Raw genomic sequence first — 25,993 nt, forward strand, 5'->3', positions numbered from 1 at the left:
TGGACCCTCCTGGCCCCACACTGTCCCCTGCCACCTAAGCCACCTGTGAGCACAATACCTGTGCCTCCAAAGCCATGCATATCTATCTGCTCCAGGAGGTACATGAGGCAGGTGTTGACCTGGGGCAGGAGGCCCAGGAGGAAGACGAACGGGAAGCACAAGGTGAACACTGTTCAGAGGGTGAGTGAAGTCCAGTCAGTCTGCCAGCCTTCCTGGGCCCACCCTCCAGACTCACTCCCTTGGGCCAACCTCGCCCTGCCCCGCCTCACCAGTGGCCACGTCTCGGGCACAGAAGAAGAAGGAGGCAGAGAAGAGCGTGAGGCCATAGAGGGAGACTGGTGGGAAGGGCTGAGCTGTGCCCAGGGCGTCCAACAGCCAGATGAGGAGACAGCAGATGCAGAAGTAGACTGGCCGGCTGTATGCAATCACCCAGTTGTGGCCCTAGAGAATGGGCCAGTGAGGAACTGAGCATCCCCGCTGACCACCCTGCTGGCATTTGCACGTAGTCAACACACCCCAGACTTGGCCACATCCAAGCTAGAAAACTGGGGAAGCTGGGAGCAAAGCGGTGGTCAGGGAACTCTGCCCCTCTCCCGCCATGACCTTGCATCTGGTCTCAGACCCTCCGGGGGCCTCCTGGCCAGAGCACTGCCCCAAAGGTACTCACATGCATGGGAGATGCTGCATCAGGCTGCACACTCTGGAAGAGACACGGTTATGTTGGCAACAAGAACTGGTGCACACTGAAGAGTGAAAGCACTAAGACTGACCAACTCTACACTGGGCAGTAGTAAGGGACCAAGGCAAGACCCTGTACTGTGCTAAGTCTTAGTGTCTGTACTTGTCAGATGGGTAGCTGGCTACTGGGACCTTAACCAGATTATCTATACCTCCCCTCAGACCTGGAAAGGGAAAGGAATGGCCCAGGAAAGCTGCATCCGGATTCAGGGAGCCAGGCCTGACCTTGAGCAGGGAGTACTGACAGGAGGCGATGACCAGGCAGAACTGGAAGACCCAGATGTCAGTGAAGAACCCCTTGAGCAGCAACAGGTATCCCAAGAAGGCCACCAGGCTGCTCAGTCCAACGCCAAAAATGTTCTCCATGATTCCCCTTGTCCTACAAAGACATGTGAGTCAGGGCACAGCTTCCCACCCCAGTTTCTAAGAAGTAGGGGAGACAGGACTCTGTCCTAAAGATCCACTTCTAGGCATCTGAAAAGCCAAACTTCTGACCTCACAGGGAAGAGATCAGGTTGCATTTGCTCTGAAAAACCATCTTGCTGGGTCACTGGCTATGTCCACTTCCTGCTCATGCTGACATGAGCTACAGTGTGTGCACAGAAGGATGCCATGATGTGGACATGGGCAGCACCCTACCTGTCCCCAATGACAGGAGGGGAACAAGGGTGACAGACAGGAAGCCAGGCTGTGGGATCTAGGCCCAACTCCTTGATGGCAAACAAAAGTCACCTGACTTCTTTATCCGAGTTTCTGGCCTTTGTTTCTCTTCTGAAAACAGGAAAGTTTTTTTTTTAATAATTTAAAAAAAGTTTATTTATACTATATATGAGTGTCCTGAAATGTAAACCTGCAGGCCAGAAGAGAGCATCAAATCCTATTACAGATGTTTATGAGCCACCATGTGGTTGCTGGGAATTGAACTCAGGATCTCTGGAAGAACAGTCAGTACTCCAAACCACAAAGCCATCTCTCCAGCCCCCAGGAAAGGTTTTGAGATAACCAAGTTTATGAACCTATTTAGGTTACAGCACTCAGGCAAACAGAACAGAAGGAAGGGAAAACTGATCCTGGAAAGTGAACACAGTAAGGAACCATTCGTGTTGAGAAAGGCTTAAAGAGAAGGGTAACCCTGTGTGAACCCAACCCCTTTGTACTCCAGAGGAGCCCAAAGAAAGCCACTGCAGCCAGGCGGCGATTCAGGACTCTGATTCTACAAGTTTCAAAGCTGAGGCAGAAGGATCACTGGAGGTCTAGACCAGCCTGGATTACAGAGTGAATTTTGGGCCGGTCTAGGTTACAAACAAGACCTTGTGTCAAAAACAAATCAAGCCAGGTACAGCAGTACAGCACACGTAACCACGGCACAGGAGAGGTGGAAATAAGATGACCACAAGTTCAAGGCTAGCCTCGGCTACATAGCAAATTTGAACTTAGCCTGGTTTATGAGACCCTTTCTCAAAAACCAAAAACAACAACAAAAAAAAATCCAATGCAGCCTCTAGCAACTGAGCCATTCAGGACCTCTGACAGCATGACCACTCCATAGGTCGGAGTTTGAAAGACCAGAGTCCCAGCGCTTTCTGGGGATTAGTAAATAATAACTAATAACTGCAGGTACTCACCGGTCCAACAGAGCCAGCAGGGCCAGACGCTCATAGCGCACAGAGGTCCAACGGCCAGGAAGAAACCAGTACTTATAGCTGTGCTGGGCCCGGGGCGGCGCCTCCTCCATCAGTGTCTGCTCCTGGGATTCGTGCAGGGAGTCCTGGTCCAGCAGGTCAAACTGCAGTCCCCACAGCCGCGGCCATCAGCCCTGCCACCCCCATGATCTATCATCATCCCTCCCCCAACACACTGGTAAGATGATTGAGCATGTACTTCAACACACCAAGGTCACACTGTCTAGTGGCCCTGTGGCCTGCTCAGACTCAATCAGAAGGGCTTGCTCCTAGTTCTAGGTTCCTAGGGCATAGCTGACGCTGCTATGGACTGCCAGGTGCCAGAGTCACCAAGTCTTATGTCCATGTTCCCCACTCAGGCAGAATCTCTACTCTGACCCTCAGGACCTAGCATAAGTGATACCTCCTTCAACATGGGGCCACCACTGTCACTGTGACAACTGCATTCAGGAGCATACAATACCTGGTTCTGAGGACAGGCTAGAGCTGAGTGTCCCAGAGAAAAGCACTTAGCTTCTTTAGGCTGGGTTCATTCAACAAGTGTTTATGGCTTGCTGAGATGGCTCAGAGGGTACCTGCCATACAAGCCTGAATGCCTGGAGTTCAATCCCTGAACCCCATGTAGATAGAGAAAACTGACCCTTCCACACATACACTGTAATATGCCTGTATGCGTGTACATGCACACAAACACACACACCCAGAGAGAGACAGAGATACAGACAGAGAGAGAGAGGCATGCACACACAACATCTGCAGGACACAACGGAGAGCCCGAAGCTGCACAGCTCTGTCCCATAAATGACAACTACACGAACAGCAAGGATGATGCTGTAGACTCTACAGAAATGGTTACATAAAATAAATGAGTCAAAGAAAGGTAGCCTGGTCTGGCAGCAATGACCTATAATCCTAGGTACTTGGGAAGCTGAGGCAGAAGAATTCCAAATTCAAGGCCTACCTGTGCTACAAAGTGAGGTTAATAATAATAAAATAAGAGGGTGCTGGGAAAATAGCCTGGTAATAGATGTTTGCCCAGCATTCAATCCCCATTATCCCACACATAAACACACACACACACACTAACTAGCACATGGTGGATTCTGGCAGTGTTCAAGGTCCATCTGTGATCTTAGGTGTTAGATATTTTGAATTAATCCTTTTAGGACTATTCTCTGAACTCTGAGAACATATTTGGGTGATGTTGTGAGGATCCCACTATGTTGTCAGGGCTGGCCTTCAACTCCTGAGCTCATGTAGAAGCCACAGTCTCTGGAGAAGCTGAGACAATAGGTGAGATCATGTTTCATGTATTCTTACTTCTGTTACTACTAGAATAATTGTGTAAGTGATAATCTATCAGTAAAAAAAAGGACACTATCAATAACCATGCCATGATAAGGCACATTAACAGGTGACTTCAGGCAATCACACCTGTAAACTGCCAGGCACAGGACAAACTGAACTGCCATTTCTACAAGTATCTTCGTAAACATCCATTATCCTGCTAGCTGCTCCTGCTCCTGCTCTGGGACCAGAGAGGTACACACCAGACACATTCGGAGAGTCAACAGAGGCCTTCAAGCCTGTGCAACCTCTGCCAGCCATTAAAGGTGGGGACACAAGCTCTTCCTGAGGGTGATCTATCCCTCCTGAGGTGCCTAGGCAATCTACCCAGGCCACCCTTAGTCCTCTGCTTACATGCACCTTGTCCCATTCCCTCCACATCTCTCAAAGCTGCTGCTCACCTCTGGGATCTCCAGGGGCACCCTGCGCACCTGCATACCCTGAAGAACCACCGGCCTGGGCTGCAGCAGGTTCAGGCCTCCTGTGGCTTCAGGCACATCAGCTGAGTGGAAGCTGGAGGAATGTGAGTGGCGGTCCCTGTAGGTACAGCAGCAATGAGGCCCAAGGCTATGGACAAACTTGGGACTTGGTGAGATGAAAACCAAGGCCAGGCAGAGGGGCTGTTTGCCCCATGACTGGGATGTCCACAGGTCAAGAACACTGGTGTCACAAGGGAGCGAGCACAAGCGTCTCTTTTGCAGGCCCTGTCCTACATATGTTTTTTTCCTGTGTTTCCTCTGCCCTCCTCCCCGGGAAGCCAGTACTGTGCTTCCTGGACTTGGAAACTAGGCATCATGCCCCAGTGTCCTTATCACCTCCCCTCCCAGCCTGTGCTGTCCCACCACAGCAAGAACACCAGGTTCAGGTGCTCCCCAGAAATGCAGCCTACCAGGACCAGCCTGGACACTCACCAGGCTCCATTGGCTGCCTGATCCCCTGGCTGCCCCACAGGGTTCTCATAGCCACCTCCAGCTAGGCCAAAGGTGTATGACCGCCGAACACCTGGGACAGAAGTACAACAGCACTGTGAAGGACTGATCTAACTGGACATCAGGGCCGACAAACGAGGAGGAGCCCTGTGATATGTCCCCTGCCGTGACAGCCCAGCCCTGGGGACCAAGTGTTAGACAGGAAGGGGCCTAAAGATCAAAAGCCTGGGCCCTGTGGTCAGCCTGCCTTGGATACGGCTCTGTTCTACCACTAGCTCAGCCTGTAGCTTCAGGTGTGCCTTGGTTTCCTCATCAGCAGAGCAGGGATGATGGCACCCACACCTCAGAGATGCTGCAAGGATGACATCAGGCAGCACAGGTAAAGCACTTGCCACAGAGCCAGGTGAGAAATCATCGACCAACAGTGCAGTTGGCGAGGGGCAGCCACAGACGCCGTGGGAGGCACAGAGGAAGTGCGAGGCTGTCTGGGGAAGGGCTCACCGCTCTCGTCGTAGAAGTAGTGCACAGCACCCTCGGAGGTGTCATCAAAATTGCTGGCTTCGTGGACATTGGGGCCAGCTCGGGTGAGCAGCAAAGAAGAGGCGAAGTGCAGAGCAGAAGGCAGAGTCAGTGCCCGGGAGTGGGAAGCAGCCCGGCCCCGCTGAGCCTCTTGCAGGCTGCTGGACAGCAGAAGCCCTAAGTTAGCACCAGGAGTCAGATGGCCCCTCTGCCCTGCAGCCAGGGGTCAGATGCTCACCTGGGTGGTGAGCCCATGACAGAGGCTGGAGGGGTAGGGTTACTGCCTGCATTGTGTCGTCTCCGGATAGCCTGAGCCCGCCTCACATTGCTTGTGCATTCCCGCTGACCAGTGTCCTCAGGTGCTGCCCAGAAAGAAGCCCCAAACATTTAGTGACAGGCTTGGATGGGATGGACTTGGGACAGGTGCTCCAACACTGAGCTAAAGGTTAGCCCTAGTACACTTGGTCTCAGGAACCCTGTCAGGGCATCTGTAGTCAGCCACGCCTCGGTTTTCTCGTCTGGAAATAAGGATGACAATGATCTGCCCTGCCCCACTGGTGGGCAGATGGATGAGTGTGGAAACAGACACTCAGGTGCTCACCACTGGAGCCAGGCAGTTGGGCTCTGCTGACCCCAAGAGGTGTGGCCCACCATTCTTAACCACTAAATCCACATCCATCTGCCTCCTAATATGGAGGCTAAGCTGATGCTGCCTAGGTGTACTACAGCCTGCCCTTTACCCAAACTCAACCCTCCCAGGTCTCCTCCCTCACCCCTGGGGCCATCACTCACCTCCCCCCACAGCACCTTCCTCCTGCAGCTCCCCCCGCCAGCCAGGCTGGTTGGCAGCAGGTCCCCTGCGGGCTTCAGCAGGCAGCACAGCAGGCTCACCAGCAGCCAGCTCCACTCCTGGTTGGGCCTCCAGCTCAGCCTTGGAGCCAGCCAGGGGAGCCCTTAAGACATCAGTCCCTGCCCCATCCATACTTAGCACACGCGCGTGAGTTTTGGCACTGGCAGTACTGGGAGTCCGCTGGGTCCCATATGGTCTCTTAGGGGGCACAGCAGCTCCCTCTTCAGCCCCATGAGGGGCCCGCCGCTTCCGAGGACCCCCTGCTGCACCCCGGGAGCTCTCAGGGGAGTAGCAGGAAGTAGATGATGAGCTGTCAGTACTGTAGCGGCGCTGAGACCGGAGACTGGATGCTGGACTCAGCTCACTACCTTCGCTGGTGTCTTCATCTTCAAAAAAGCCTGAGCCCTCCAGCAATGGCCTTCTAGGGGCACGGCCAGGTGGGGAGTGTCCTCGCATGGGAGGGCGCCGTTTGTTAGGTCGCAGCAGGGACAAGTCCTTAGGCCGCACAACCAGGAGCGGCTCAGCTTGGCCCGGTGGTGTCCCTGCTCCAATGACTGTGTCAAAGGAACGAAGTGTATCATCTGAGGGGACCCCAGCATCTGGGGAGGCAGGCAGTTCAGCCTCTGAGGGAGGGTCTGTGTCGCTGCCCTCAGGGGCATGCCCACCAGGGGGGCTGTCCAAGTGCGTAGAGTTGGTTTTCTCACTCTTGAAGCTGCTCAGAGTCTCCCTGTCAGTGCCACTGAAACAGGAATCTGAAGAGCCAGCTTTCTGGGGCGTGGGGTCACCTGAGCCCCTCCGGTCCAGGGGCTGGTAGCCTCCAGTTCCTCGACATTGTTCCCGTCGACTGCTGGTCCTCACTAGGGCCCGGTCAGGCCGTGTCAGGGTCAAGAAGCTCTTGCTTAGCTCCTGGCTGAGGCTCCCCTTCAGTAAGGGGCTCATGGGCGTGTCAGCCACACTGCTCCCACCCCAGGGAACACCATCTCCAGCCAGGGGAGAACGCTCGGAAGAGTCTGTACTGGGGAGAGAGGGGTCTGGGACAACCCCTGGGGGTGTCTGGGGAAGGTCTCCAACTGTCAGAAGAAAGGAAGATGGAATGAGAGAAGGGGTGTGGCAAAAGCAACTAAAGGTTAAGGGAATCTCATGCCGTTTTTCAGAGGGGAAGACCATGAGAGGGACACCAATTCAGGAGTACAAAGCAGCCAAAGAAGGGATGGCAAAAGCGCAAGCTATCTGGTACTCCTGCTGGACCCCTCCCTACCATGCCCACTCACTCAGTTTCTCCTGAGAGCTGAGCTTCAGCATCTCTCGATCGGCCGAGGTCACAATCACGTTGTTGCTGCCCTGCTCCCGGACCAGTTCCTTGATGTCTATAACCACACCACCATAGATGTCACCAGGACCCTGGGGTCCTCTTAGATCCTCCTGTTCCACACCACCACGATCCAGCCCAGAACAGCAGCCACCTACCTTTGAGGGGCCCAGGATCCTCCATCCGGGGCAGCAGTTCCTGATAAGAGAGAGGAGAGAGCGCGGATGAACAACAGAGTAAGCAGGCTTGGAACCGGACCACAACAGGGACTGGCTCCCCGGACAGCAGGGACAGAAGCCCAAGGCTGGGCCTACGCACCGAAACCTGGTTGAAGCCAAACACAGAATGCTGGGAACTGCAGCGCACAGGGGGTGTGGAGCTCACTTTCCGGAACACTGTCATCTCCACACCAGGGTCCCTGCAGCAGAGGGAAGAGTGGAGCCTAAATTCTCAGCTAATCTCTCCACCCTTTCTCACCATCCTTAGCACTCCTTCCTCCTCAAGGCCCCCTTTGACAGCTCTAAGACTGACAGCAACAAGTGTTCAGAGCCAGTATTCCCTCTGCCCTCTCTAACTTCCAAGACTCAGGCACAGAGAAACAGCAATCACTGGGGTAGCCAAAGCCCTACCCACCTGGGAAGACTGCTGTCCCCCTGGGCAGCCTCTTCTTCCTGCTCCCCCATGGTAGAGTTGCGTTTCTCCACAATCTCGCCCTGGTCGAACATGGCGTGCAGGCGATAGTTCACAGTCTTGATGGTAGCAAAGATGACAGCTACTACCAGGCAGTATACTCCAGCCACCATCAAGCTGGGGGGCAGGACCTGGAGGTGATAGGTAAGTTCGGTCCCTTCTCACAGAAGCCTGCTCCCTTGAGGGGGCACCTGCAACCACTGTCATGACTAAGATTCCCCGGTTCACAAAACTCCTCACCCTTTCATGCAACAGTACAAAGACCCCGTAAAGGAGCAGTTTTCTATTAACCGGAGAAACAGATTAAATGAGGCGCTCAAGGTAACCCCACGCAGGAAAGACTTGATCTTCCCCCTACACACGCCCAAATTCTCCAGTGACTAGTCTTACTCTAAAACCCCAGGGCTCGAGACGTCGTGCCAGCCCCTGCCCGCCCAGCTGCCCTCCCTCCCCCAGTAGTTACAGGTGGTGGCCGGCTCTTACCATGTACAGCAGGAAGGGAAAGATGAGCAAGAAGATCCAGACATAGAGATGGAAGCAGTTGGAGAAGGTGCTCTGATGCGGATCGAAAAACCAACCGCCGGTGAGCGAGGCCCACACCCCCTGGCGCAGGATCTGCAACACCTGAGACCCCATGGCCCAGCCGCTGCTGCGCACGCCCTCCTCCCGGGACCCTCATGAGGGCGGCCCCCGGCCCATGCCCCGCCTGACGCCCGAGGGTCCCGGGGTCTGACCGAGAGCTCACGCCATGGCCTCCCCCAGCGGGGGAGGGAACTGGTGGGGCGAGGGCACGGGCAGGGGGCGGGGCCAGCCCGGGCAGTCAGCAGGCTCAGGCCGGGATCCAGGGGTGGGGCTGCATCAGAGGCGGGGCCTGGGCCCCCTCCAGAGGCCCAGAACTGTGGTGAGGGGCCGAGCTGGAAGGCAGACGCAGGACACGGGCTGGGCACCCGTCGGCGGCATCCAGAGGTGGGCGTGGAGTGGGTGCTCTCGGAGTGCTGGTGATAGCTCCCTTGGCTCCGAACCCGGGAATGCCTTGGGACCCTGAGGTCCACTTCCGGGATCGCAGGTCACTCTCTTGGGGTTCTGCGTTCGCCCCGCTTCTACCGGTGCCGGCGCAAAGGGGAGGCCGGAAGGAGCCGCGAGCTGCCAGCCTGCATTGGCGCATGCGCCCGTTAGAACCAGTCGGGACCCGGAAAAGGAAAACCTGGCGGCAAAAGTGCGCAAGCGCAGAGAAGGCGCGCACGGAGTGGACGCAGAGGTGTTTCAGGCGTCAGCGCAGTCTGAATCCAGAGCCCAAAACTGGGCAGCGGCTCCGCGCATGCGCACACCCGAGCGGCTCGTCATTGGGTAACGGCGGAATGATTGGCGCAAAGCTTCTCTAGTGCGTGACAGGAGGCGGAGGGGAGCTGGAGCTGGGACTCCGCACGGCTGCTTCCAGTTTACGTTACCGGGTCACGCCCCCAACCTGTGCCGCCCCACTTAGTGCTAGACCGTAAGTCGTGGTCGTCGCTGGGCTTGCGCCCCCTCTACTTCCGGGTCAGAGCTCAGATGGAGCCGAAAGGGAATCCTCCTGAACAGGCAGGCCTAAGTAGTCGAACAGGATGGCATAGTTTTTCTTAAAGTGACATACACAAGGCAAGTGAGTTTAACCAACGAAGAGGTTGTTGAAGGCTTTTCTATTCTGAATTCAATCCCGGGCAGAGTGCTGAACAACAGCTTTGGGAAAGAACACGAAAAAGCGAATTGTCTCTCGGGTGAAAGGAAGGGAATTTTAAATGGTTCGAAGAGTTTGACGTGTAGCTAATTCTGAAGGGCCAATCTTCTCTATGCCTAGCCCCTCTAGCGCTGCAAAACAGGGTATCTTGTTATTTCATATATGAAAAGAACAAAGCTTAAAGAGCCCTGCAACTTCATAGCCAAGGCCAGACTCAGATTTGGGGGCAATCGCAAGCGCGATTTTGCTAATGAGAACTCAGACCCAAGGACTGTTGTCTGACTTCGCAGAGATCCCCTTCGACCCTGAGCAGCGGAGCACCTAACCTAAGGCTTTTCCTTTAGTTGTGATGGTGTGTGGGTGTGGGAGGGGGGCGCTCAGGACTACCTTGCCCGCCTTCTACCTCTCTTGGCCAATCTCTCCGGGAACTCCTGGTCCCAGCCGCCGGGAGCCTCCGGGAGGGGAGCGGTGCAACCCGCCCGCGTCATCTGATGCTGTTTCCTGCAGGAGGGAGAAGAGCGGAAAAAAGTGAAACTCCACCCTCCACCTCTGCCTCCCGCCCCCGGGGCCAAAGTACAAAGGGAGGAGGAAGAAGGGAACGGGGTCCGAGCTGTTGGGGCCAAAGGCACTAGCCCGAGAAGAGGTAGCTTCAGCTCAATTGGGGGCTTTTCTCTTCACCTCTTGTGCCTGAAGACGCAACCGGAGTCCAGGCGCTGACCCTGGCAGGCCCCACCTTACAGTAGGCGGGCGCTGGAGCCAGGTTCCCAGGACTACTTCGGGACTGAGGGAGTCTTTGCCGCTCCAATTCAGCCATGGTGAGGCGCCGGAGGCCAGGGGGCCCCACCCCTCCAGCCTGACCACACTGCCCTCGGTGCCCTCCTTCAGAAGCCCGAGATGCGGGGGGCCGGGAGGCGACACTCCTGGCTCCCCAGAGAGGCGTGGGTTTGGGGCTAAGGGCCAGGGCCCATATGCCCAAGTTCCGGCACTAGGGCCTCAGAAGCCGGCGGGGGTGGAGACCACGGGCACCCGAAGAAAGTCCCCCATACATTCCAACGCTGGCTCCCAGCCATGGAGCCCTTGAAGAACCTCTTCCTCAAGAGCCCACTGGGGTCATGGAATGGCAATGGCAGTGGGGGCGGCGGGGGTAGTGGTGGAGTCCGGCCGGAGGGGTCCCCGAAGGCAGCAGCAGCTTATGCCAACCCTGTTTGGACAGCCCTGTTCGACTATGAGCCCAGTGGGCAGGACGAGCTGGCCCTGAGGAAGGGCGACCGTGTGGAGGTGCTGTCCCGGGATGCAGCCATCTCGGGAGATGAGGGCTGGTGGGCGGGCCAGGTGGGTGGCCAGGTGGGCATCTTTCCATCCAACTATGTGTCTCGGGGTGGAGGCCCACCCCCTTGTGAAGTGGCCAGCTTCCAGGAGCTGCGACTGGAAGAGGTGATCGGCATCGGTGGCTTCGGCAAGGTCTACCGTGGCAGCTGGCGAGGGGAGCTGGTGGCTGTGAAAGCTGCTCGCCAGGATCCCGATGAGGACATCAGTGTAACCGCTGAGAGTGTTCGACAGGAGGCCCGGCTCTTTGCCATGCTGGCACATCCCAACATCATTGCTCTGAAAGCTGTGTGCCTGGAGGAGCCCAACCTCTGCCTAGTGATGGAGTACGCAGCTGGAGGGCCTCTCAGCCGTGCCCTGGCTGGTCGGCGAGTGCCCCCCCACGTTCTGGTCAACTGGGCTGTGCAGATCGCCCGTGGGATGCACTACCTGCACTGTGAGGCTCTGGTGCCTGTGATCCACCGAGACCTGAAGTCCAACAACAGTGAGTTTCAAGGGGCATGAAATGGGAATGGGGAGGCCAGGGACATTGCCCAGCCAAGGCCCAGGTGTACACACTTCCTTCTAACGCTTAGCTAAGCCTAACTGGGGAGATGTGGGAGTCAAGAGCTCCTTCCAAAAAGGAGTATTAGATATAAAGGGATACCCAGAGCCTATCAGTGACCCCCAAATGGGAATCCCAGGCACCTAGCAGTTCTGCCTCTGTCCTAGAAGTATCTGATCTCAGCCTGCAGCTGCAGTTTGGACAAGCTAAAAACAAAAACAAAAAAACAAACAAACAAAAAAACCAACCCAGCTCTCTCAGGTGGGCCATCAGCATCCTGCCTAACCGTGGTTGCCACCTCAGGGAAGTCCCCTGAAGGCTGCTGCTCCCAGCCTTCCCCTTTCCTGAAATTCATAAACACGATGTTGCTGCTCTCCCCTCCCTTGGGCAGCTCCTTCAGGCTAGAGATCTCAGAAGGGAAGACCCTCCTCCCTGCTTGGTGATCAAGGCTGGTCCATCCCACTCTTCCTGACTGCAGGGTCATAAGCTGATGACTTTGAGCCTCGGTTTCAGCCTCCCTAAAAAGCGTGATGAGGCCAGAGCAGCTCGATAGCCTTCGAAAGCCCTGACACAGTATGCGCAACAGGCAGTGGGTCCTCAGCCAGTGATAGAGTAGATATTTCTGACAGGATGGCCGAGAGGGTATCAGGCCTGGGAGTGCCTAGCAAAAGGAGACTCCATCTCTCGCCATCTGAGACTCCCATTCATAGGAGTTACCGTAGGCCAAAGACAAGTTAGTGACAGGTTCAGACGGCTTCCTGAAGTGGGCAGGTTTCAAGCCAGTCCAAAACAGGCAGCATTTAGTGAGGTACTTAGTTGGGTGTCTGGGCAGGGCCTGACCACAGTACAGGCTCAGAGGCCGAATCCAGCAACGTGGGAGCACTAGGACCTGGGTCTCCTGGAGCAGAGGGCACAAGCTAGGGAGCGGTGGTCAGTGGGGTGATGGAAAGGAAAAGCGTGGAGATCTTAGAGGGATCAGCACCGACATTCTGAGCCTCTTGGCCTTGGTGTACTGTAAAGCAGGGGCTGGAGGAAAACAGCAGCAGAACCAGTGATAGTCAAGTTCTTGCCAGAGTTGAGCGCCTCCCAGTCATCCCCAGAGCAGCGTGGGTCCCAGCCACTACCTAGGGACCCCACTCCCTGCACTAGCCTGAGGGGGATTCCCCAAAGGCCCAGGGAGTGGGGGCTCCTGTCTTCTGTTTTTCCTCCGTTCTCTTTCCAGAAAAAAATGGAACAATAGTCCAGGCCCCTGCTCCCCGCCCTTCACACCGCTTCCTGTGTTTCCTGCTGCCCCTGGGCTGGCTTCCTGCCCCAGCTCCAGCCCCTGTTCCCTCCCTGGCCCAGCTGCCTGCAGGGGAGGAAAAGCTGGGGGTGGAGGGGTTTCAGGAGAGGAAGGAGCCAGGGATTGTCCCCCCCTCCCAGCTCTGGCCCTAGTTCCCCTGCTTCCCTCCCAGAGTCTGGGTGGTGGTCAAGGGCAGGCAAGGTGCCCTCAGCCTCTGGCATCCAACTTCACAGACCCGGGCCTAGGCCTGAGTTGCTGTCTGTGGGATTGGGGTGGGGGGAGTCCCTGGGCTTGTGGGGGGGCTCAGGCAGTAAACAATGGCATGATTTTCCTGGACAATGGGGGCCTTGTGAGAAAGCCTGGCTGGGAGAGAAGGGGGAATTCTCTAAGCCCACGAGTCACAGGACTGACCAGCCAGCCCGGCCTGGACCTGACCTCCCCCAATTCGCCCCCAAAGAACACCCCCCCAAGTTAGTGCAAGCCTCCTAGAAAGGAGAAGTAGGGACCATGAGAGGGAAGAGGAAGAGGTGTGAGCTGGCCAGGCTACTCCCTAGCCTGACAAAGGCTGGGGGGGGGGGACAGTAAGGGGTGACTGTGAAGCTTGCCCCAGCCTGGGCTCTCTAGCCCTCATTGGGTGGCCGCTGACCTCCCATGCCCAAGGTCTCACTCAGACATCAGAACAGTAACTCAGGTTGTGAGAAATTCAGGACCCAAGCAGGTTCCAAAACAACCTGGAGGGAAAGCTGGGGCTGCGGAGGGATGCTTGGCAAATACCAGAGTAGAGAGTTGGGAGGTCGCAGAGTGGCCACAGATCCTGAGACTGGGTGAGCTGCTGCCTCTTTCTGAAATTCAGATTCCCCAGCGAAGGGAGGGAGCTTGGCTCCCCTGCCTGAGAAGATAAATGGTGCCCAAAGTGCTTTACCTGTCTGTGTGCCCCTACAGGTAGCCAGAGAGCAGGTTAAAGGCAGTGGGAGTGCCTCAGTGGAGGGCTGAGTCCTGGCTCCAGAGAGAACTGTGCTCTGCATCCTGCCCCAGCCTGTTACAGTTCCTCCTGAGGGGAGCTCGCACTGGCCCAGCCACGGTCCCCACGGCTTCTGCAGCCTGACTGGGCTGGAGGCTGAAGTTAGGACTAAGGGTGGAGAGGAAGGAGGGGACTCTGACAGGAGTGAGCACTGAATCTCTAAAGCAAATGACAGCGCGAGCAGCCTGCCATCTGTCCGTCCCCAGGTTAAAGAAGGCTTTTAAGTGTCTAAACTGACCTAAGACTCCTTGACAACCCTGTGAGATAGGTTAGTGTCGTTCCGTGCTTTATCTATGCCAGACTCGATCTCAGTGCAGAAGAAGAGCAGGTGAACTTCAAGACTATCCTCTGAATTAGGAGAAATTGAGAGAAAGAAAGTCTGCAGGGCGTGGGGGCCAAATAAACACCGTACTAGGCAGAGCATGTCACTGCTGTCTCACCTTGCGTTCCAAGTTTAAAAGATGCCATTCAGGAGTGGGGCAGGCACCTGGAAGAGATGGAGGCAGCCCAGGGGTGTAAGGAGAGTCTGAGCTCTGAAGAGCACCAGCATCAAGCAGCTGAGAATGGCAGAGAGGCTGCAGGGAAACAGTCGCGGCAGAGGCCCTGGGAATGGAGGGTTTGGACAGGGCTTAGCTGTACCAAATCACCCATGAAGCTGCAGGGCTTAGCCAGCAGTGGAAACAGGGGTTCTGGATTCAGGCTTTCAAAGAATACCTGGTCTGACACCTTCTCTGAGAAGCCCTCTCTGATTCACCTGGCCACACAGGTGCCCTTCCCCTCACCCTCACACTCAGTACCTGTCATACTGCCATTGCAGCCCTGACATCGTGTGCAGGAGAGCTGGATGCTGTGCCCGACACACGTTCAAAGCAGACGACACTGCTCACTATGATGGGCCCTTCGGACCCTGGAGAGTCTGTGGCTCTGTCCTGTTTCTCTGAAACTGCTCATTTGAGCTCGCGTTTTTCGTTGTTGTTGTTGTTGTTGTTGTTGTTGTTTTGTGTGGGTTTTATGGCTTGGTTTGGTTTGGTTTTTGAGACAGGGATTCTCTGGGTAGCTCTGGCTGTCCTGGAGCCCACTCTGTAGACCAGGCTGGCCATGAACTCACAGAGATCCGCCTGCCTCTGCCTCCCGAGTGCTGGGATTAAAGGCGTGCTCCGCCATTGTTGCTTGAGCTATTTTTATCCTGGCAAAAGATTTCTAAGTTGCTGCCTCTCCTCCTCACTCTGAGAGTGGTGGCCACACTGGGATCAAAACCAAACAGTCCTGCTAAGTCTGACCAAGAACCGTCACTGTCAGTCCGTCCCCCCCTTCCCTTCATACCCAGCTCCCTCTGTAGATACCCTTTGCAGTCTTCTGCTGTGAGAGGCTGTGATTGTCACCGTGCTGTGGGCTCCAGGACCTGCAGGCCTTCACTCACTGAGCACTTCCCTCCTATTCCCCAGCTAGCTTCCAGTTCACACTCCTCCTTTAGCAAACTGACAAGACACAGGTTTCTCTCTGTTTTTGTTTTTCTGACACAGGGTTTCTCTGTGTAACAGCCTTGGCTGGCTGTCCTGGAACTCATATATCTGCCTGCCTCTGCTTCCTGAGTGCTGGGATTAAAGGCTTGTGCCATGTTGCCTGGCTCAGATTTTTGTTGAAAGAAGAGCCACCAACACTGAGAACCTACCACATTAGTTTTTATTCCATTCGGTGCAGGAAAAAGCTAGAGCATTATCTTTGGAGCCATGGGCTGAATGGACTCTCAATTTGCTATGACCTTGATCAAGACATTTCCCTTCCTGTAAAATGGGAATAATTCCTACCTAATTGTTTAATTTGGTTTAGTTTGGCTTGTTTATTTTAGTTAGAACTAAGTATAAAAATTTGGTCTCCAGCATTCTGAGGAGAAGCTGCAGCTTAGAAACCCCTTGCCGGTAAATGTGTTGTTATCGCTTGGGTCTCACCCTAGCTGTGAGCTTCTCAGGGCAATCCTCATCAGTCCCCTCTGTGTACTCCATACCTGGCCAGCATGCCTCTCAGATGTGTGTGCTACGCTCTCCCCAGCCCCATTACCTCTCTTTCATATACCCACAACCCTGCTCTACTTCTTCCCCAGTTCTGCTGCTGCAGCCCATCGAGGGCGACGACATGGAGCAAAAGACCCTAAAGATCACTGACTTTGGCCTCGCCAGAGAGTGGCACAAAACCACACAAATGAGTGCCGCAGGGACCTATGCTTGGATGGCTCCCGAGGTTATCAAGGCCTCCACCTTCTCAAAAGGCAGCGATGTCTGGAGGTGCAGCTGGGTTGGGACTGGACGGTCTGGGGTAGGAGGGCAGAGAGTGAGAAGGGGTGCTTAAGACTAGGGGTGGCCAGACAAGCTGAAGTCGGAAGAACCCCAAACTATTTAATTACTCCCTGCTTTGGAGTGAAGAGAACACACAAATCCCTTGTCTCCCCACAGCTTTGGGGTGCTGCTGTGGGAACTGCTGACTGGGGAAGTGCCCTACCGTGGTATAGACTGTCTCGCTGTAGCCTATGGTGTGGCTGTCAACAAGCTAACACTACCCATCCCATCGACCTGCCCGGAGCCCTTCGCACAACTCATGGCCGGTAAGAGGACGGGCCGGTAAGAGGTGAGGGGAAACTCCCTAGCCCCAGATACATATACCCGCAGACTCTCTTATTCTGCCCCATTAGACTGCTGGGCACAGGACCCCCACCGCAGGCCCGACTTCGCCTCCATCCTGCAGCAGCTGGAGGCACTAGAGGCGCAGGTCCTACGGGAGATGCCACGGGACTCCTTCCATTCCATGCAGGAGGGCTGGAAACGCGAGATCCAAAGCCTCTTTGACGAACTGCGGGCCAAGGAAAAGGTGGGAAGACTCCTGGGACACAAGATGGGGCAGAGGATGAGGTGGGAGGTCTGGGTCTAGGATTGGCTGACCCCGCCCCCTTCACTGTCCGGAGCACAGGAACTACTGAGCCGCGAGGAGGAGCTGACGCGTGCCGCGCGCGAGCAGCGGTCCCAGGCAGAGCAGCTGCGGCGGCGCGAGCACCTGCTGGCCCAGTGGGAGCTGGAGGTGTTTGAGCGCGAGCTGACGCTGCTGCTGCAGCAGGTGGACCGAGAGCGGCCGCACGTGCGCCGCCGCCGCGGCACCTTCAAGCGGAGCAAGCTGCGGGCGCGCGACGGCGGGGAGCGCATCAGCATGCCCCTGGGTAAGGGGCGGAGCTCCAGAATGCCTCGCTGCCATTGGCTGTGGGTGGCATGGGGTGTGGTCAGGCTTGTCTGCTGGTCGCTTTGGTTTTGGTTTGGGGTATTGGTGCCCTGACCAGCTGAAGGCTAGACTAGGGAGGGGCTTATTTTTGTGTTTGGTTGGTTTTTTTCTCCTGCGGGCGGGTCCTGACGGGAATATTTGCATGTCCAGCTGCTAGTGACTGCCAGGGGTGCTCCGGAAAGTTCTAAGAGGGACTAGAGGGTGGGGCTGGCCTGCCTGCCCGGTAAACTTTTACTTATCTACTACCTGTTAATCCTGGTGATGGGGGTCAACCACTCAGCTCTCTTTACTGAAGGCCTCGAGGCAGGAATGCAGTCAAGCATACAGCCACTGTTGTCACTACCAGAGAGGCCCGGAACTTCCCAAGGGCCCCTGAGATTTTGAGTGCTTCCTCTTCACAAATCTGCACCTGCCCTCTCTTTTTCCAAATCCCAGATTTCAAACATCGCATCACTGTGCAGGCCTCTCCAGGCCTTGACCGGAGGAGAAATGTCTTCGAGGTTGGGGCCGGGGACTCTCCCACTTTCCCTCGGTTCCGAGCCATCCAGTGTAAGAAACTTGTCTGCCCTGCCTTCCCTACACCCGGTAAAACTCCCGGTCTGGAGGTGAATCGGCCTTCCCTCACTCTTCTTCCCTCACCATACCCTGTTCCTCTGCTTCCAGGCTTCCCTCCTCCCTCCTCTTCTCCTCTTGTCTAGACTTTTACTTACGTTCTCTGCACACCCCGCCCCCAATACTTCTCTTTCCCCGTCAAGTAATTATATAATATTATGATTTGGGGGTTTTGTTTTGTTTTTGAGACAGAGCCTTAACTTTGATTCACCCGAGTACCAAGAAAAGGCCTGTGCTACCACACTCAGTTCTTTTTTTTTTTTTTTTTTTTTTTTTGAGACAGGGTTTCTTTGTGTAACTAACAGCCTTGGCTGTCCCAGAATTCGCTGTTAGACCAGGCTGGCCTTGAACGCTTAGAGATCCACCTGCCTCTGCCTTCCACTGCTGCCCAGCGCTTCATACAGTCTTTATTTTCCTGAATGCTTTGCAAATATTAACTCAGTAATTCTAGTGGATTGCTAAGTGTAGATGAGAAAATTGAAATGAGTAATTTGCCACATGGCCAATAAGTAGCAGAGCAAATATTCAAACTCGAGCAGTTGAAGGGGATTTGCTCACTGCTGACCCAGGGCCTAGTCCCACCTACCCCAGCAAAGCCCAGCCCACTCCCCAAATCCTGGCTGTTAGGTGCAGGAGGACATGGATGGACTCAGACCCCATGGTGTTCCCTTACAGTGGAGCCTGCAGAGTCAGGCCAGACTTGGGGTCGCCAGTCCCCTAGACGTTTAGAAGATTCAAGCAATGGAGAGAGGCGTGCTTGCTGGGCCTGGGGTCCCAGTTCCCCCAAGCCTGGGGAGGCCCAGAATGGGAGGTGAGTGTCTGAGTGTCCCCCAGCCCTGCTGGCTGTTATACTCTTCTTTAGTTCTGAGACTCACAAAGCATGCCTTCATTGCCTCTCCCTCTCCAGAAGAAGGTCTCGCATGGATGAAGCCACGTGGTACCTGGATTCCGAGGACTCATCCCCACTAGGATCTCCTTCTGTTCCCCCAACACTCAATGGTGAGCAACTTTGTCTCCCCTAGCGGATCTTTTGTTTGGTTTTGTTTTTCGAGACAGGGTTTCTCTGTAGCTTTGGAGCCTGTCCTGGAACTAGCTCTTGTAGACCAGGCTGGCCTTGAACTCACAGAGATCCACCTGCCTCTGCCTCCCGAGTGCTGGGATTAAAGACGTACACCACCACCACTTCCATCAGATCTTGTTTAATTCTTTCTTTGGGCCTTGGGTAGACTTTGAGAAGCTGCAGGCAGAAATGGAATCCTGCCTTGAAAGCTCTCCCTCACGACTAGGAACTAAAGCTGAAGCTGCACAGAGCCAGACCTAGAGCCCAGGTCACCTGTTCTGGTCTGCAGACCCACAAAAGTAGACTCACCCGAGGCCTTAGGGCTTCTAGAGACTAGCCCTCCTGCTAAGGACTTCAGCAGCCCTGTGCAGCACTGTAACCTCAACAGGTTCCAGGAAGGACAAGAAGCAGGGAATGGTTTCTTTCATTTGGTACACAGAAGAGGTGGAGCCACACTAATGGCTTCCACAGTGCTTTTCAGAGTGGAGAGCCCATGGGTGAAGAGGAGGATAGCAAGACAAGGCAAGAAGAGATCTGGGACCCCATCTATATCTAGGGAAGTTCAGGACTTCTGTTGTCTGTGACAATAATGGCCTCACTGTGAGGGGAACATTATTCTCCCCATTTTAGATACAAGGAAGTTGAGGCTCCAAGAGGGACATAAACTACTTCAAATCCCCAGCTAAGGATGTTAACCGTGGGAAGCTATGGCTCCCATATTCCCAGCTGGCTTCCTGGGATGCTTTCCTTCTATACAAACTGCTTAGGAAGCTAATTGGGGCTTCAACACTGCCCAAACTCCACAGAGCCAAGAAAGTTGTGGTTGTCTGTGGGGCCCTATGCCAACCTAGGGGCCATCACAGGGATCTCAGCTGTACCTGCTGCATGCAGCAGACCTTATTTTAATGGCTCTGAGACTAGAGCCCTGTTCACCAAATTGTTCCCGTTAGCTGTGCCCTTCCCATTTAGCACCCACACACATTGCCATCACCTCCTTCTACTCATCCCCTTTCTCCTATCTGCTGAGTAGACATTGGCTCCTTCTACAGAGGAGGAAACGGAGGCACAGAAAGTTAAGTGATTTGCTGTGCGGCCCTGGCAGTAGAGAGATTTGAATGTGGGTTGATCAGGCTCTGGAGGCTGGCTCTTGGGCCTCCCCTCTACTAGTTTTTTTTGGGTTTTGTTATTGTTTGTTTTTTGTGGTTTTCCGAGGTTTCTCTGTGTAGCCTTGGCTGTCTTGGAACTCTCTTTGTAGACCAGGCTGGCCTTGAACCCAGAGATCTGCCTTCCTCTGCTTCCTGAGTGCTGAGATTAAAGGTGTGTGCCACCTTGCCTGGTTGTACACTATATGTATGCATTGCCTGTGAACGCCACAAGAGGAAAAGGGCATCAAATCCCCTGCAACTGACGTTATAGACAGCTGTGAGCCCCATTTGGGTGCTGGGAACCGAACCCAGGTCCTCTGGAACAGCAGCTGGCAGTCCTGACCCCTGAGCCGTCTCTCCAGCCCCTCGTTTCACTCTAGCCGTGGCAGCCTACAGTTAGCTGTTTGAGGGTTGAACTGAAAACAGGAAAACTAGGGGGATTAAATTTGTTTGTTCTAGAATGTACCAGGCCAGAGAACCAAAGGAGAATTCAAAGGCCTCTGAACCCAGGTGTAGGTCAGATCAGTCCTTGTCCATGCTGCCAGGCCCTTTGGCCATGACTTCCCTGAGTTCCCAAAGAAAAGAACACAAGACTTAGATCCCACACCTCTCCCGCTGGTCGCTCTTTGTGAGAGGACACTACCACCCCAGCCTAATGGCTGACCAAGCATGTGGTTCCCTAGCCCAAGCCTGGACTCCTGCGTCCATCTGGGTCTATGAGAAAAGTGTATGACCTTGACCTTCCAAACACATCAGGAGAAGCTGGCTGAAAATTAAGGAATGGGGTCTCATTCAGGATATCTCATGCATAGAGCTGCTAACTCTGACATTCAGGAGCTTAGAGGCAAATTTAGATCCTATGCAAGTTACTTTGGACGAGTTGCTTAACTCTGGGGACCTGTGTTTCTCAGAGCCAACGTCAGGAACTTCCACTAACCCTGCTAAGTCCCATTCTCTACTCTCACTTCCCTTTTTTCTTTTTTCTCTTGCTTATTTTAATACTTTTAGATTCTTTTTTACCTTTTTGTGTTGTTTTGTTTTTCAAGACAGGGTTTCTCTGTAGCTTTGGAGCCTGTCCTGGAGCTAGTTCTTATAGACCAGGCCAGCCTCAAACTCACAGAGATCCGCCTGCCTCTCTGCCTCCCGAGTGCTGGGATTAAAGTCGTGCTCGGCCACCACCACTGCCGCCACCCAGCTCTTTTTTACATTTCTATTACTGTTTTCTTCCCAGGGATCTGTTGCCCTCTCCTGGCCTCTGCGAGTACCAGGCACGTGCAGTAGTGCACAGATGGACGTGCAGCCAAAATACACAAATAAAATACGTTTAAAAAAGAAGATTCACTGGGCCAAGAGAACTCCAAGCTAAATCCTGTTCACAGCAGAAGCTCTCATTTCCCAGCCTATATTTCTTTCTCTAGCCAACCCAGATCTCTAGACTGTTCAGCTACTGGTCTGGCACAAAGAGGGAAGGACAAGGGATTAGAGCAGGGAGGGCTTTGATGATGACTTTGAGGACAGCTGGCTAGGAGAGAGAGCGCCTAAGGTCAGGAGGGGTCCCTCACAGGAAGTCACAGTTACTCTGAGGAATGGGCTGTTCTGCTTGGAAGATGGCTTCTACATCAGCTGCTTCCAGACTTTGCCCCCAGACCCCTTCCCTTTGGCAGAGTGTAATGTGTGTGATGGGGAGGTTCCAGGTTCTGCAGAACGGCAAGAGCTGCTCTACATACAAAGCCGAGGAAGATGGCAGTGGGAAGCAGAACTCGGTTCTTGTTCCAAGGCCACTGAGGGATCCCCAGGATGCTCACCCAGCAGACATACTCCCCTCCATCTGACCTGTGTCACTGCTGCCCACAGGTAACCCTCCACGGCCTAGCCCAGAGCCAGAGGAAGCGCGGCGGCCTGGACCCACAGAGCGGGGCAATAGTTCTGGGACTCCCAAGCTGATCCAACGCGCACTGCTGCGGGGCACTGCTCTGCTGGCCTCTCTGGGTCTCGGCCGTGACCTGCAGCCTCCAGGAGGCTTGAGCCGTGACCGAGGGGAGCCCCCACCGGCACCGCCCCCTGCACAGATGCCCTCACCCTGCCCAGCCGAGCCACCCTCCACCCCGCTCATCCGTCTGTCACCCACAACACCTGATGCCCGTGGCCCACCCACCCCTATACCCTTATTGCTGGACCTGGGTGTTCCCTCTGGCCAGCCATCAGCCAAGAGCCCTCGGCGGGAAGAGACACGTGGTGAGTGTTCCTAAAACTGAGGGCAAGATAGAGGCCATCTGAGAAGCGGGGAGTGACTAGGAACTCAAGAGGATCTCAGACAGCTGCAGTGAACCCAAACCAGACCCTTAGGCCCTGGGCCCACTGACGAAGCTCTAGGTCAGCTGTGAAGGAATGGGGCCCCTAATGGTGACAGACTCCTGTTGATGGGCCAAGTACTATAACCATTCTGTAGAGAGGTTATTACATTAAATTATAATCAAGCATTTTTTTTTCAATTTTATTTTATGTGCATTGGCTGGTGTCATGTCTGTGTGAGGGTGCTTGATCCTCTGGAACTGGAGTCAGACAGTTGTGAGCTGCCATGTGGGTGCTGGGAATTGAACCTGGGTGCTGGAAGAACAGCCAATGCTCCTAACCTCTGAGCCATCTCTCCGGCCTCATATCAAACATTCTTACCCAGTTTTTAGATGAATTATTTTTGTTCGATTGTTTGAAGCAGGGTCTACCTATGTAGCCCAGGCTGGCTTCAACTCCCAGCCCTCCTGTCTTAGCATCCCAAGTTCTGCGGTGACAGACATACACCACCATGCTAGGCTAGCTGAGAAAATTTATTTTTACATTTATTCATTGTGGGGACACACATGCCAAAGTGCAAATACAGATGGCAGCTTTCAGGAGCCGGCTCTCTCCTTCCACCACCTGGGCTCCAGAGTTTAAACTCAGGTCATTAGTTGGAGGCGGGCTCCGTTAACCAAGCTGTCTAACACTTAGATGCGGAAATGTTGGGGAATACAGAGGTGTAGCTGTGAAAGCTCAGGGCTCCCGCAGCTAGTAAGTCGCCCCGCCCAGAAGGGCCGAGGACAGCCTGGTTCTAAAACACTGCACTGAACAGACACATCATGGAGCATGAAGAGCCTTATACATGGCTCACAGTATAGCTAGAAGCTCAGGCCAGAGCAGGGCAGTGCCTTCTGAGGACACCTAGGAATTAGTAGATGTCTAACCATGTACCCCTTCAAAACTCCACAGGAAGAACTGTCTCACCCCCACCAGGAATATCACGCTCGGCTCCTGGTACCCCTGGAACCCCTCGATCACCACCCTTGGGCCTCATCAGCCGACCTCGGCCCTCACCACTCCGTAGCCGTATTGACCCGTGGAGCTTTGTATCAGCTGGGCCACGGCCTTCACCCCTGCCCTCTCCACAGCCTGCGCCCCGACGGGCACCTTGGACCTTATTCCCAGACTCAGATCCCTTCTGGGACTCCCCACCTGCCAACCCCTTCAGGGGAGGCTCCCAGGACTGCAGGACGCAGACCAAAGACATAGGTGCTCAGGCCCCATGGGCACCAGAAGCAGGACCTTGAGTGGGCCAGACCACACCCCCATGCTCCAGCTGCCTTAAAGGAGGCATAGCATACACTGGAAGAGGAGCCAGGCAGGTCTCTGTGGCTGCCTTGGTTTCTCCCAGGGACCCTGACCCCTTGGGGGTGGGGGGGTCAGGAACACTACACTGCACAGAAAGCCTTCACACTGGATGGGGGGCTATACCCCACATACCTACAACCTGTAGGTCCCCTGACTTACCTGCCCCACTGGGGCCTGACACTGTACCTAACTGGTTGGGAGGACCAGAGCCTGTCTCAGGGAATTGCCCCCAGGAGTGGTGCAGGGAGGAGGGGGAGGTACAGGGGAGAGGGGCCAACCTCAGGTGTCACCAGCACTTTTGACCAAGTCCTGTTACTGTGGCCCCTGTCCCCAAGGCCTAGTTCCTGGACCCCCTACCCTGGAGGTTGTAAGAGCCGGGGCTCTCTGGGTGCCTTTCTACTGCCCCAGCCAAGGTTGGGGCCTTGGTCTGGGGAGCCAATGAAGCCAAATAAACTTGTAAGCTGTATCCCCAAATGCCGTCTGTCACCCTTTTTTAAGGTAATCCAATGTCCTTGCCTTCATGCCCCTAAAACAGTGGGCAGGTAAACAGCCTTGTAGAATCTAGAATGCCTTGTACCGCACGCCTCTCCTGGGGCCAAGCCCACCATCCAGGTAAACAGTAAGGGTTCATCTCAGCTCCCTAACATTACACATGCTGATCTCATCTCTTCACCCACCATGGCCAGGCTTCATCCATTCACAGTTTTACCTGAGCCATTTCTACCATTCAGGTGAGGGCTTGTCCTGCTGGTCCCTGCTGCTGGCTGGTCCCTGCCTGTCTCCTGGGCCCAGCTACAATATCATCATCTCTAGGACAATGCCCAGGTCCTGCTTTCCCCAGCCCAGGTAGATTCATGCCCATAGCCCTCTGGGAAACATTTTGATGGCTTGTCCTGGGTTTGCCTCTAGTCCATGGCCTGGATATAGGCAGAATAAATGTGCCCACGGAGTATCATGGTGACCCGCCCTGGCATTCTTGACACTACTTTGAGGTTCTGTCTCACCCACTTCCACCAGGGTCCCTCTATGGTTTATGAGTGAACCTCCCATTCCTTAGGCCAGGGTCCCTCTATGGTTTATGAGTGAACCTCCCATTCCTTAGGCCAGGGTCCCTCTATGTTATGAGTGAACCTCCCATTCCTTAGGCCAGGGTCCCTCTATGTTATGAGTGAACCTCCCATTCCTTAGGCCAGGGTCCCTCTATGTTATGAGTGAACCTCCCCATTACACATGGCAGCCATTTCTGATCTGCAGTCTGGCCAGGCAAGGAGATCCTCAGCAAGAGCGGGGACAGGAAGTTTGGCAGTATCACCTATCCAGAGGGCTCCTACCTCATTTTCTCCTCAACTAGTTCCATCTAAATCTTACAACTCTTTCCCGCCCTCCGCCTAGACCAACAATGTTCCACCCAGAATACCATAGAATCGTCTTTCCTTAGGTCCACTGTCCTCAAAGACCTATGTCCTCAGACCTTCCCTCATGGTTAGTCTCTTGATTGCTGTGACTGACTTTTTTGTTATTTTAATTTTTTTATTTAATTTTATTAATTTTGAAACAGGCTTACATTGTAGCCCTAACTGTCTTGGAACTAACTCACTATGTAGATCAGGTTGGCCTCAAACTCAAAGAGATCTGCTCTTCTGCCTCCCAAGTGCGGGGTTTGAAGGTGTGTGCCACACTCGGCCCTATATGCTCATATATATGGTTGTTTTGCCTGCATCTATATCTTCACTACAAGTGTGCCTGGTACTGGAGGAGGCCAGAAGAAGGGTCAGATCCCCTGGAACTGGAGTTATAGGCAATTGGAAGCTGCCATGTAGGTGCCAGGAATCAAACCCAGACGCTCTGGAAGAGCAGCAAGTGCTCCTTACAGCCAAACCATTTTCCCAGTGTCAGAACTGGCTTTGCTTTGTTTTTCTAGACAGGAGTTCTCTGTGTAGCTCTGGCTGCTCTGGAACTCGCTCTGTAGACCACTCTGACCTCAAACTCTGCCTCCTGAGGGCTGTGATAAGACATGTGCCACCACGGCCCAGCTCATAACTGGCTTCTTCTTCTCTGGTTGAAATAGTACTTCCTTCAAAGAGTTTTCCTGAGAAGCTTGCCCTTCCTGGTGGTTTTCCAGTATATTTTTGTGTGAGCAGCAGGAGGGGAGAAACCTGTGTCAGCCATCTTCCCTGGTGTCTGAATGAATGAATGGAGTAGACAGTAACTGTGACTTTGAGTCGCTGTGAGGCCCTCCCTCTCCAGGCTAAGATCGATCTTACCACAGTGCCTTCCTCCACCCATCCCCAGTGCCAGGCTGCCATGTCTTGCCCC

The 25,993-nt window shown here is 54.5% G+C and overlaps 2 protein-coding genes across 12 annotated transcripts in view; one reads left to right on the top strand and one right to left on the bottom strand.

Moving 5' to 3' along the window:
- Pcnx3 (pecanex 3) overlaps positions 1–10,294 on the bottom strand; it is a 25,540-nt gene extending 15,246 nt beyond the window's left edge. Inside the window, exons 1-17 of one of the 11 annotated variants that reach the window (XM_038329803.1) lie at positions 10,166–10,294; positions 8,548–9,780; positions 8,008–8,195; positions 7,693–7,792; positions 7,533–7,572; positions 7,337–7,432; positions 6,008–7,135; positions 5,454–5,577; positions 5,198–5,373; positions 4,944–5,048; positions 4,679–4,769; positions 4,169–4,304; positions 2,364–2,524; positions 964–1,117; positions 668–700; positions 270–441; positions 59–169 (exon numbers count right to left, since the gene is read on the bottom strand). In XM_038329803.1, the coding sequence (XP_038185731.1) occupies positions 59–169; positions 270–441; positions 668–700; positions 964–1,117; positions 2,364–2,524; positions 4,169–4,304; positions 4,679–4,769; positions 4,944–5,048; positions 5,198–5,373; positions 5,454–5,577; positions 6,008–7,135; positions 7,337–7,432; positions 7,533–7,572; positions 7,693–7,792; positions 8,008–8,195; positions 8,548–8,700 (2,968 nt within the window). In that variant the 5' untranslated portion in view covers positions 8,701–9,780; positions 10,166–10,294. Of the gene's footprint in view, positions 1–58; positions 170–269; positions 442–667; positions 701–963; positions 1,118–2,363; positions 2,525–4,168; positions 4,305–4,678; positions 4,770–4,943; positions 5,049–5,197; positions 5,377–5,453; positions 5,578–6,007; positions 7,136–7,336; positions 7,433–7,532; positions 7,573–7,692; positions 7,793–8,007; positions 8,196–8,547 lie in introns of all 11 variants that reach the window. The other 10 variants (XM_038329842.1, XM_038329833.1, XM_038329819.1 and 7 more) reach the window with 10 other exon arrangements.
- On the top strand, positions 9,289–24,151 carry Map3k11 (mitogen-activated protein kinase kinase kinase 11). Its single transcript, XM_038329890.1, has 11 exons — positions 9,289–9,556; positions 10,286–11,588; positions 16,053–16,233; positions 16,402–16,550; positions 16,638–16,813; positions 16,913–17,156; positions 17,651–17,764; positions 18,503–18,638; positions 18,735–18,826; positions 21,887–22,267; positions 23,279–24,151. Exons 2-11 carry the CDS (start codon positions 10,847–10,849, stop codon positions 23,614–23,616), a joined length of 2,553 nt encoding a protein of 850 aa, XP_038185818.1. The 5' UTR covers positions 9,289–9,556; positions 10,286–10,846; the 3' UTR covers positions 23,617–24,151.
- Positions 24,152–25,993: the final 1,842 nt, after the last annotated feature.

Source organism: Arvicola amphibius, chromosome 1 (assembly GCF_903992535.2).
Source record: "Arvicola amphibius chromosome 1, mArvAmp1.2, whole genome shotgun sequence".
NCBI classification, from domain to species: domain Eukaryota; kingdom Metazoa; phylum Chordata; class Mammalia; order Rodentia; family Cricetidae; genus Arvicola; species Arvicola amphibius.

Excerpts from the sequence above, each read along its gene's own strand:
- Map3k11 (XM_038329890.1), top strand. The coding sequence starts at position 10,847 with ATGGAGCCCTTGAAGAACCTCTTCCTCAAGAGCCCACTGGGGTCATGG. Across the intron at positions 17,157-17,650 it reads GCGCATCAGCATGCCCCTGG|ATTTCAAACATCGCATCACT; the intron begins GTAAGGGGCGGA and ends TCCAAATCCCAG. Across the intron at positions 17,765-18,502 it reads TCGGTTCCGAGCCATCCAGT|TGGAGCCTGCAGAGTCAGGC; the intron begins GTAAGAAACTTG and ends GTTCCCTTACAG.